Raw genomic sequence first — 11,650 nt, 5'->3', positions numbered from 1 at the left:
TCCATAGGGGGCGATAGAGCTCCTAAAATTTAATGCTCTAATTTCAATGTTTGCCTTGTGACAGAGTGTTTTTTAATAATTCAGTCTAATCCCTGCTGCCCTGGGCTCACTATAATAAAATTCAGTTTAAATGTGATTGGACTCTATCCTAGAACCGCGTTAGACCGTTAATAACCATCTATCTGTGATGTTATTGTGCATTTGAGCAGCTCTTTGCGGCTTCTCTCTGGCTGTTGTTATATAATACTTGTATGTTTGCCTTATCCCTGCCCACAGCCGCGTGTTCACAATGGCATACGTGACTGAGTCTGAGCGCGCATCGACCGCTGTGTCACTGGGACCGAACTAAAGACCACTACAGTGCGATGTGTGACTGAGGAGGAGAGATCTGCCCTCCTCCTGATCCTCCTCCTGATCCTCCCGCTCGTCTCCGTGATCCACCTGAGTTCAGGACCTCGGAGAGCGCCTTTTCTTCAGCGGTGAAGCGCAACAGCAACTTTCACAGAGACAGAGACAGCCCCAGTCTGAGCACACGCACACGGCCATTTAGGAGAGTTACCGCCTCTTCTGCCTCTTCTTTCCTCTGGCCCTGCATGTGACAAAGACCACGCACTATTTTAGGAGCGTAAACATCGCCGCTGACACCATGATCTCACGGTACAAACCGGTAAGTTGAGTTTAACGTCACCGGTTACATTTCACACCTCCTCGTGGCATTTTCTTCGCGACAGAGATGCAAAAACAAAGCTGTTAAAGATTCGCGTTTTAAAGCGTGTGCCAGATGTATGAGCATTTGAGAGACATGTCAAGTTACTTTAGGTTATATTTCTGCAGTCGGGCCAGTCACTGGACTCATTTTGAATTATGATGTTATGATGTTTTTTAACCGACTGGTCACCCGTCCGTCTATGCGGTGTGACGTGTGTGTCTACAGTGCTCCAACAAAAATTAGCATTTTAATTGAAAACACCAATCTCAGGCTTTCTTGAATGTGCCATTGCATATATTTTGGATGACCTATTGAACAACAGCAAATAATGAATGAACTGCCTTACTGCAAATGTTGTGATTGTTCTGTTATCACGTCAAATACCCGTCTGCATTCCTTTATTTGAGGTCTGTGTGTGGATGTAGAAGAGTGGCTGCTGGTGCTGTAATGATTTTTTGAAGTAGCCTAGTTTGACTGGCTGCCCTGTAAACCCACTCACACGTTGGACTGAAGGGTTTTCTACAGGACGTGCCGCTCCGCACTTTGCTCTGCTTTATCCTTGTGCATCTTTTACAGCCTCCTTTCTCACTGTAGGATTTTGTTCAAACCTTAATGTACTCCTTTACAAGTGATAAACAGAGCTAGTGTTGACAGTGAAAACAGTTAAGTGCTACTGTGGATATGTTGACAGACAAAGGAAAGTGTGTGCCTTGCATGTTGTACTGCTCCTTTGTGCATTTCCACAATAACTAATTGTCTTTTGTCTCATATCACCAGCTGAAGTGAGTGACAGCTGTTGTGTGAACACTTCATTTTGAATGTCAAAGTAAAAGCTAAGTCTGTTGAATTTACAGAACATTAATCTTTTCTCTTGATTCCACACATTGTTTAAAGGTGTTCTATGTGACTTTTTGGGGGAGGGTCCGACATCTGCTCATTACCATGAAGATGTATCTGTCTCCATGGAGATGAGCAGGTGACGTCACTCATCGCTTTGAAAGGTTTATATTTTCTTAGCAATAAAAACACATGTAATTGAATTGATGCAAGATAGATAGGTTTATGTCAATGTATTCATTTTTGTTTATTTATTTGGGACAGTGAATGGTTTTTTTTGTATATTTGTGTTTTCTACCAAAGAGTATTTAGTACAAGCAGCACTTTGTGGTGTTTGTATCTAATTATACATTCTAATTGACTGTACTTGATTCAAATTTCAATTTCACTTCAAAAAAGCTGCCAAAGGGTTTGTGAGCGCTGGGAATGTATTACATCGATTAAAAACCTAAAAACCTGTGAAAATTAGGTCCCCCAGAAAATATATCGGATTAGAGCCAAAGGGCAGGCTAATTTCCATCTGTTGTCCCAAGGGCCTTGGTTCACAAAAAAACAGCAGAAAAGTTACATAGTGCATCTTTAATTCTTCTGCTCCTCTGCGGCTTCTAAAAACTCAAAATGATTGCAAAAGCTTTGTTTATTTCCATGTGTGCACAGCTGACCCTCCATGCACATTTATGTTCTTCTTCTGGGTTGGTTTAGATTACACTCCAAAAATCATTAGGAGCTTCAAGGAAAGTCGAGGTCAGCACCTTAGTTTACATGATTTATCCGCTCTGTTCCCATGTGACCTTCTGATCCATATTAACAAGTGTACATCAGCTGGCTGCGGTGGGAAAAGCCATGGAGCACTATGAGCCACACTGCATCCGAAGCATTAATAATGTAATAATGTATCCATAATGTGCAGCTGTAGCTCTGCCATTACTTAAACCAACCATTGTAAAGCTTCAGTGTAAATTACGGCTGCACAATAAATAAATTATGATCCATTTACAAAACAGCGTGGCAAACATGTGACGGGTTAGGCTGCAGACGGACGTGTACGCACTGTAAACAACAATAAGCAAGAGGCAATTCCGATGAAGTCTTGTTACAATTATTAATTCACTGTTATTCCCACTGTTTAATAGATTACTGTTCCGTCAGAATAAGACCAGCTTTATAAAATCCAACTTTCTGAATGATAACGGCAGATAAAAAAGCTATTTCCTTTTACGTTTACCTTTTTAACGTATACTAGATTGAACAGAAATGAATGAATTTTGCCCACAATTGTAATTTTTTAGTTCCTTCTACTACTACTACTACTACTGTTGTGACGTGAATTATGTGTGTAACTGTAACGCGGCGGCAAAACATCAATAAACAGCCTCACAACTGTACTGTAAATATTTCAAAGCAGTGAAGAGGAGCGCTAGCACAATTTTGATCCAGAGTGTGAATCAAACATACCTTTGCATGACGTGTGCACGGCTGTCACTCTCTCCTCTCTCGTCTTCTCCTCCTCCTCCCCATCTCTCTCTCCCTCTCTCCCTCCACCCCTCCTACTTTATCAGCGTCTCCTGCGCCGGGCTGTGCATTCTGCTCCCGTCTCCCAAGGTCGACTTTGTTTGAGCCCCTGCAACGGAACAGGAATAGCAATAGTGGGCCGGCTCTCTGCGTGCGCGAGTGTGTGATGTGCGTTCCAGACAAGTGAAGGCGCCGCGGTGCTGAAGGATGCCTGCAACAGCTCGCAAACGCCCGGGATGCAGACGTGGTTGGATGGGAGAGCAGCTTAAAGTGGCGGGCAGTCGGACGAGCCGCTTCACCGGACTGTGACCCCTTCCTCCAGCCCTCCTCTGCTCTTTTTCGCTGGATGTGTTTTTCAGGGGATTCTGCCCGGCATGCTTTGAGCGTTCACCTGTCCGTCTTCCTCTTCTCTGTTCCTCCTCCTCTTCCTCCTCCGAACCCCGCAGAGTCCCTCGTCCACGATGTCCTTGGCGTTCTGCGGGAATGAGAACAACTCGTCGGCCTACAATGTGGACGGAGGTGTGCTGAACAACGGCTGCTTTCTGGATGCGCTCAACGTGGTGCCGCATGTCTTTTTGCTCTTCATCACCTTCCCCATACTCTTCATCGGTGAGTTGCACAATGGAGAGGGGGGGGGGTGTTGTTCACTGAGTTGGGGAACTATTCATTCATTTTCTTTCTCCCATAACACAAACAATGACTCAGCGCAATGCATAATACATAAAACACAATATTCATCTTCTGGCACATGTAATCTCAAGGCACAAATGAAAGTAGAGCAAAGCAAGTAATCACAATTCAATCAACTCAAGTGATCTGCTTTTTAGAGGTCTATAAACAACGTGGTTTGGACTTTAGAGGAATACATTTGACTGTTTTTTCTGTGAAATGGCACTTATTCAAAGTCTGTCAGGTTTTCTTTTTTTTTTCAATGACATTCTATCTATTTTCACCTAAATATGTCAAATTGAAAAGCAAGGTTGTTAGTTGTCATTTTTTATGGCATATTTCTAATCACTTGTGATGTATACATTTCTATTTATCAAATACAGCTCAAATAAGTAAAATAAATGAATAGAGACATGATTGCCATATCCTCCAGTTAAACGGGGGCTTTCCTGTTGGCATTGAGTTACACCATCCTTTACTTCCGTCCACAGAAACAGGTCATTCTATTAGTGTCAACAGCGACGTGCAACAGACCGGATTTACAGCATGAGCTTCTCAGTCACCCTGAACAGAGACCTCATCTCACCTGGACTGTGGGAGGGAAATATTCATGCATTTGTCTTCATTTATTCCTTTTTGGGTGCGTTCACTCATACACATTCACCAAAATGTGTAAAATTGTGACTAAAACCGGATATAAACCTGGACTAAATCAGGACTAAACGAGAACCAGAGCAGGACCAAACCAAGTCTACATTAGGACTAAAATGGGCTCAATTTAGGGAAGAAAAAAATACCTGGGCATTTCAAACATGAAGGTAACCCACTTATTGTTCAGTGAAATCAACCATTCTTTATTATTTTGTTCCCCAAACTTACAATAATCAAATTTTAAAAAGCCTAAAAATTCACAAAATTTGAATAGACCTCATAAAATTCCCTGAACGTATTTTTTTGTGAAATTACACAAGAAATTCTCAACTGTCAACTGCTTTACTCCTTGTATTTACCAAAAAAAATTCAATCCTAACATCCAGGCGTCTTCAAAAGTCACTGAGTCAGGGAATCTCAGCTATGTCTCTGTCACTTTAAGCTTTCGTCGTTCTCTAACAACTGGCACCAAGGACAGTCCTCACCGTTCAGTTTGGGTCTCCTGGCAAAAGTTTTTTTAGACATGGTATACACTGTACTGCATTTGCAACTTTTAACTGTATCTTACACTTATAAATGTGCTGTTTGGTGAGTTCTGCTGGTTACTCTGCTGCAGCACATTGACACATTGTTATGGATAGGCTACGTGTTTAATGTGTAATCCATCATTCAGAGAGATGTTTTCACTTGCATTAATTGCCCTTTAGATTTAGATAATTTATTTCTGTCTCAAATGCTATCTTTTTATTTGAAAGGTCAACCTGTCATACATGCATTTTGCCATGTCAATTGCCATAAGCAGCATTATGTAACATTCCTGTTGAGGGTTTACGGCTTGTCTCTGTTGCTTTTCCTAATTGTTCCCCAGTAGGTCGTTAAACTTGACTTTATTCAGTTACCAGTGCTTTTATCAAATCAGCCTTTCTCAATCTTTATTGTTCCGAGAGATCTTCTGTGTGCTGTAACATTATAGGAAACAGACAATTAAAACAAAGACAATGATCATTGCATGTTGGATCATTGCTCGAAATACATTGAAAAGAATTCTCACAGTGAGCGGTTTATTTTGATGAAGGATTGATAAATAGTCCATGAAAACCGCACAGACACTCCTTATTACACTTATTCACATCCTACAGCAGACCAATAATTATTTTTTGTGTATTTGTGAGCTAAAAATGAATGTGTTTCTTTGTAACAGGCTGGGGCAGTCAGAGCTCTAAAGTCCACATCCATCACAGCACGTGGCTGCACTTTCCCGGTCACAACCTGCGTTGGCTGCTCACCTTCGTCCTCCTCTTCATCCTCGTCTGTGAGATTGCAGAGGGCATTGTATCTGATGGGTAAGCCTGAACATCCAAACACCCCCTTCATAATGATTCCTGTCCTGGTTGTGTAAGCAGCAATGGCACCAGTATGGTATTCCATGGACTGACTTTAATGTGCACTATGTAACTGCTCTGGTATGTGCTCAATATAGCAGTGTATAGCAATTTAATGCTATTTTGTTCCATGGAGACAAACAGGGGCCATTCACGGTAATGCTACGTTCGAGCAACTGGGAGATTGGTTATTGTTATCTGAAATTACTTCAAACATCTTTGACTTAAGACCTTGTGTCCATGGAGGCTAACCGCTAAAGCCCACTCGGCACTATTGAAACAGGTCACAGTTTATCTTGTGTATGAACTCCCCTCTGAGTTCACACATAGGAGTTACCTGTTCAAGCAGCGTTTTTTTCAAGTCGGAGGTGGGAAAAATCACAGTTGCACCATTAGAACACACATTCTTCAAGGTGTTTTTGAGCAACAGAAACACCTGACCTTGCCAGCAAGATGAATTCCTGCAATTTTTGAGAGTTCACAAGCTCTTTATTCATGTCTAGAACTCAATTTCAGAGTACCACACATATCACTCGGGTGTGAGCCAGTTTGTAATTGAATAAATGCTTTATAGACTAGAGAGATACGAGCCATACTCTGTAACAATCCAGCCAACGCAACACACCTCCGTGGTTACTTTGTGCAAATTATTTTTTTCTAAAGGCTTGACATTGTAAAATAATAAATCATTAATAACACCTCAATGGTAATGTGTGAACCACTTGATGATCTGTTGGCTGTTAATGTTAATGTTTTGTTTCGCAGGTTCAGTCAGTCCCTCCACCTGCACCTGTACATGCCTGCAGCGTTGGCCTTCATGGCTGGAATCACATCCATCATCTTTTATCACAACATCGAGACCTCCAACTTCCCCAAACTCCTCATGGGTATTGTATTATTCTTACTTTATTGTGCACAAAATGTCTTTGCTAAGATTATGGCACCTAAATGTCAATTTTTTCAGTCTTTATAATGCGTCAGTTAGAAGACACTTCTCCCATATTGCCTCATAAATGTGGACCTAAACCGACCTCAGTGAACATGAATAGTCTGTGCTGTATGATTGATGGTGGAGTGGCACAACACACAGAATGGCCTTGAATGTGAATGAAGTGAATAAATAATGCAAAGACAACCACATACCCTGTTATTTACTGAAAATATTTGAACGCATTTAACAGATCAACATACAAAATCAATGCACACACGATTTAAGATTTTGGTAAAAGAAAGGAGAACAAATTGCTGATGCAATTAAAAGTAAAAGTGTCAAATTGTGAACTTATTGCAGTTCATAGCTTTTAATAGGATAGTGACATTGATGTGTGTTTTTTCTTTTTCATCACTCTGTTGTTGCCTCCAGGCCTTATAAACTCATCTGTGTGCTGTGCATGTTTTACAATGTGATTCCCATCACGTCTATAAAGCAGAATTTTATGTTTGATCTTGTGATCTCAGCAGCACAGCGTTGATTCGTGTCATGAATCGTCTTAATAGTTTCAACCCTTGACTTGTATTGTCACCGACGTGACACTTAATTGTCTCGCTCCTGAGTATTACGAAATGTTCTGTTGAAATGGATTTAGTGTTGTAAAGCGAACCCTGAAAACACACACTAGAATAGATGAAGTGAAAGGTTCTTAACATTAAATAACTCCTTGAGGGAGACACTGCAGGTAAATAGGAAAATAATCTTCAATTTAGACAGTTTGAAACTTGTTCTGCAGTTTACTCACATAAATGTGTTACAAGCTTTTCACCATTTAATGTTTTCATATAAAAATAAGATATTTCTTTGTACAAATGGCCAAAATTGCACATATTTGGGGCATAAAAATCTGAAGAGCTAATAGAGAATGTTTTGCTTCATTTTGTTGATATGTTGGATCCGAAATTGCAGAGGATTTTTAATATCTTCTTAATAATCTCTTTCTTTTTGGGTTAAAATGTGGAATAGCATATCAACAAATCCTTATGTACAATCTCTATTTGTATTAGCTTTCTAAATCCAAACAACCACTGCACAAAAAACTTTATCAACACGAAAGGCACTCAAATTCTGTTTTACAATCATCATCTAAAAGCCACTAATCACCCTTTTGAAGACAGTGAGGTCAACAAGAGAAAGGATGGGTTGAAAGAGGAGTGAAGGAGGCTATTTTTGTTAAGAAACAAAACCCTGCCTTGAATAGAAATGGAGGTCCTAGATACAACCTCCCAGGAGTGAACAGCACCCTTTTGTCACCTTGGCAGAAATTAAAACAGTCCAATGCTAATGAGGTACTTGACTGCTCTAACTCAGACCACATTAGGCCCTAACGACCCAAGCTTTAGGATGAAACTGTTGAATGACACAAACCTGGACCGACATTATAACTGACGTTCGAAAAATTGAGAAAATTACATTCGGACTAAATTTTGAAATTGACTGATATGTTCGGGGCAATTACGCCAGACTGTAAGTAGGACTACTTGTGTAATTTGTGTGCTGTTTCTCTGTGTCTCGTTCTTTGTTCTTCTTGTGTTGTTTTGTATATAAAAAAGATATAATTGATTAGAACTGTGAATTCAACTGGCATTTTTGATAGACGTGTTGCCCTTGTAGCTAGTCTAGTTTTGAACAGTACAACGCCGCATTTGTTGTTTCTGTACTTGGTTTATTCAGCACTTGTTTGTCTCTTCTTAAAAGGACATCCAAAGGGAGAAGTCCCCGTCCACTTTCTCTGCAGAACACAATGAGAAAGTGACACGATCAGGCCAATGGTGCATGTTGTGCGTGTTTGAATCTATCTGCTCCATATTCTTGGCCTCTCTTCTGACCGTTGCACCTCGCTGTTCCCTCTGTCCAGCACTGCTCATTTACTGGGTCCTGGCCTTCCTCACAAAGACCATCAAATTTGCCAAATACACGGAGCACGGGATCGGTCCGGGACAGCTGAGGTTCTGCATCACTGGACTGCTTGTGCTGCTGTACGGGCTGCTGCTCACGGTGGAGCTCAGCGTCATCCACGGCAGGGTAAGTAACGCCTGCAAAATAACGTCAGAAAGTTCTTTGACTTTTCTTGGCAGTTTTTAAGTCAACATCTTGCACAAGTCAATCACTTGCTTTCCTCCGAATGAGCGCCGTTATTCACCCACATTTTGACCACATCCCATCAGTCAATTACAGTCTAAATATTACTAAGGTTTTATTTTTTTTTTACTAACACGGCCCTAAATGTAAATGTAAAATATTTTTCAGCTCATAGTGAATGTGTCCAAACATAATTTCTCTGTGGTTTAAAAGTATTCCCATGTGCGGTATTCAAATTATTTCATACCATGAGATTAAAGCAGCCATTCTCTTCAGCACCCTAATTATTGTTGGCTTTCACATTTAGACTAACAAATTGCTGCAACATGTGACAAATAGTATCCTTGAAACATAGCTATTTTCTATGGAACAGGGTGTTATTATTTTTCACATTTGAATGTTGTTGAGCCTAAATGAAACATGGTAATTTCTTTCTCAAGTGTCATTCCAGTTATGCAACGTATTCATGGTAAAGCCCTAAACACTGTTATTATAGCTTATGCCAACACAAAGCTCAGAGGCGTTTCTCACAGCTCACACAGAGTCCTCCTTATTCTTCTGCAGCGCTACATGTGCTTCGCCAACCCAAGAGAAGTCAAGCCTCCAGAGGATCTCCAGGACCTGGGAGTGCGGTTCCTGCAGCCTTTTGTCAACCTCTTGTCCAAAGCCACGTACTGGTGGATGAACACCTTCATCACATCTGCACACAGACGACCCATTGACCTGAAGGTCATAGGCAAACTGCCCATCGCCATGAGAGCGCTCACCAACTACATCAAGCTGCGCAAGGCCTTTGATAATCAGAAGGTCAGTGTTCATGAGACTATCACATGTGGACAGTGCAAACAACACTCACTCATGAACATCTCCTGACATGATGATGAGGATGATTACACCATAAAGAGTTTAAAGGTGGACGGCCCACTGTGTGTTTGATTTTATTTATAATGGCAAACATCTTGTATTTTTCAGACGTTCGCTAGTTTTCATTCAGGTTTTGGGCCGTAAGTGTTAAGCATACCTCCTGACTAAATTAGAAATAACACAGCGAAAGTATGTGAGCATTGCCCTTGCACTTTAACGCATTGCCATGAAAAGGAGCACAGAGGTAAAGATGCCATAATCTAGCCTGAAGGCCTTTGAGCGTGAACCTGACATACTGTAGCAGCCTGTGTCTTAACTCTTAGTCTGATGAACTGGAAACGCTGTGTTGTAGATGCTCTCACTGAGAATGTGCATGCATGAGTGGATCAATGGGTGAATAGATTTATTATTATTGTATTAGAGACAAATGGTGACTCTGGTAGTGGAATCACTTCACCATTGCTAGGAGCTGTTTTCTACAAGCTCAGCTGATGTATGAGTGCAGAGGACTCAGACAAATGCAATCCATTAATCACGACGGATAAAGCCCCTGCCAGAGCAGTTTACAACAATGCTATTACTTTATACTGGGCTTTTCCTATCCCCTCATGACCAATTTATGTATGCTATAATCTGTCATGCTCCAAACTTTTCCCTGCTGCAGTGGAGAATGTACACATACATTTTCAACCTCCAGTATCCAACACAACATCTCCATTTATCCAGGCTTAATCTGCTAAATTAGCCTTGTCCTCACCTTACTGCGTTTTTGTCTTTGTCTGAATGTTTTAAAAGTTACTACCCGTAAATCCTTTTTAGAAATAGTCAATAGTTAGGCTTGAATATCTTTACTTTTCTATAATTGTACTGCTGTTATGCAATGTTATTTATCTGTAAGCTTTAATGTAATTTCTGCTTTCATTTATGCAGTATCATGTAGTTTCTTTGGAGGACAATTAAGAAGTTGACCTGATGTTTTCATAAGCAAAGTACGCTGCTGTCATTGTCCACAACAGGGCACGATAATTCAAAATAATAGATGTACCGAACATTTAATAACATCTGTCCAGGAACAACGGATGAAAAAAAGCCATTTGTCTAAAGTTATTCTAATTTAGAGTAACATTTATTATGGTTATTACACTGCCCCTGTCAAATTAACAAATAAATACATAAAATAGAGCCGACACAAAGACTATATTATCTTGTGAACTGCTGTGGCTGGATTCGTCTGTCAAAGCAGAATATCCTTAAAAATGTGATTAATGTCAAGCTGACATGAAAACCTTTCACAAAGTCTTACACAGCACACAAATGATAGCACAGCTGATCATTTTTTGTATTTCCAAGACATAAAGCATTAGTTTATTTTGTCTAGTCTTCTGTCCTTGGGGGTCCGGAGTCAAAGGTTGTCGTTTTCCAGTGTTTGGAAGGTTGCGATAGTCCGTCACTGCGGCGCGTTTATCCGGTGCAAACGGAGACTCGCTTCCTTCCGCCTCAAGTTTGAGATGAGAGAGATGTTGCTAATCCCAGTGGAAGGGGCGACACCGGTCCTTCCACTGTGAACTGGGCGACACCGCGACCTCTGTGGGGGTTGAGCGGACGGGCGCAGTGTGAGAATCGAGCGCTGACTCTCTGTGAGCTCAAGGTAACGCTTCTGTTTGTGTGTCTTTGAGGATGACGCACATTCTGACACTTGCAGCGCGTGTTGGGAAAAGGAAACGGAGACACTGGAGGATGGTCACGTCTGCTCTCTCAGTGCGACTCTTTTGTGAGCTTGCGGATTATGATGCGACATTCTCTCACCAAACAGCTGCCTTCAATGTGATCTGTAAACAACGCTGTGTAATTCATGCTCCAGACAAACAGACAACACTTTTAGTTCATGCTATTGCTTCACTTGGTTTGAAATGCCATTGTTGTTGCACCAAAATAACTCCCATAACCTTCATG

General features: G+C 41.0%; 1 protein-coding gene across 1 annotated transcript in view; it reads left to right on the top strand.

Moving 5' to 3' along the window:
• The first annotated feature begins 522 nt into the window (after window positions 1-522).
• The window catches only part of LOC140349342 (ATP-binding cassette sub-family C member 8-like), a 41,733-nt gene continuing 30,605 nt past the window's right edge, over window positions 523-11,650 (top strand). The window contains exons 1-7 of the mRNA XM_072435639.1: window positions 523-667; window positions 3,505-3,667; window positions 5,580-5,721; window positions 6,526-6,647; window positions 8,610-8,776; window positions 9,398-9,672; window positions 11,231-11,345. Of these exons, the coding sequence (XP_072291740.1) occupies window positions 647-667; window positions 3,505-3,667; window positions 5,580-5,721; window positions 6,526-6,647; window positions 8,610-8,776; window positions 9,398-9,672; window positions 11,231-11,345 (1,005 nt within the window). The 5' untranslated portion in view covers window positions 523-646. The remainder of the gene's footprint in view (window positions 668-3,504; window positions 3,668-5,579; window positions 5,722-6,525; window positions 6,648-8,609; window positions 8,777-9,397; window positions 9,673-11,230; window positions 11,346-11,650) is intronic.

The sequence above is a fragment of the Eucyclogobius newberryi genome, unplaced genomic scaffold, assembly GCF_026437365.1.
Source record: "Eucyclogobius newberryi isolate DKJ021-1_F unplaced genomic scaffold, fEucNew1.0.hap1 SCAF_7, whole genome shotgun sequence".
Taxonomy (NCBI): Eukaryota; Metazoa; Chordata; class Actinopteri; order Gobiiformes; family Gobiidae; genus Eucyclogobius; species Eucyclogobius newberryi.
Note: the sequence above shows the minus strand (reverse complement) of the source record. Positions and strands in the feature narration are given on the sequence as shown.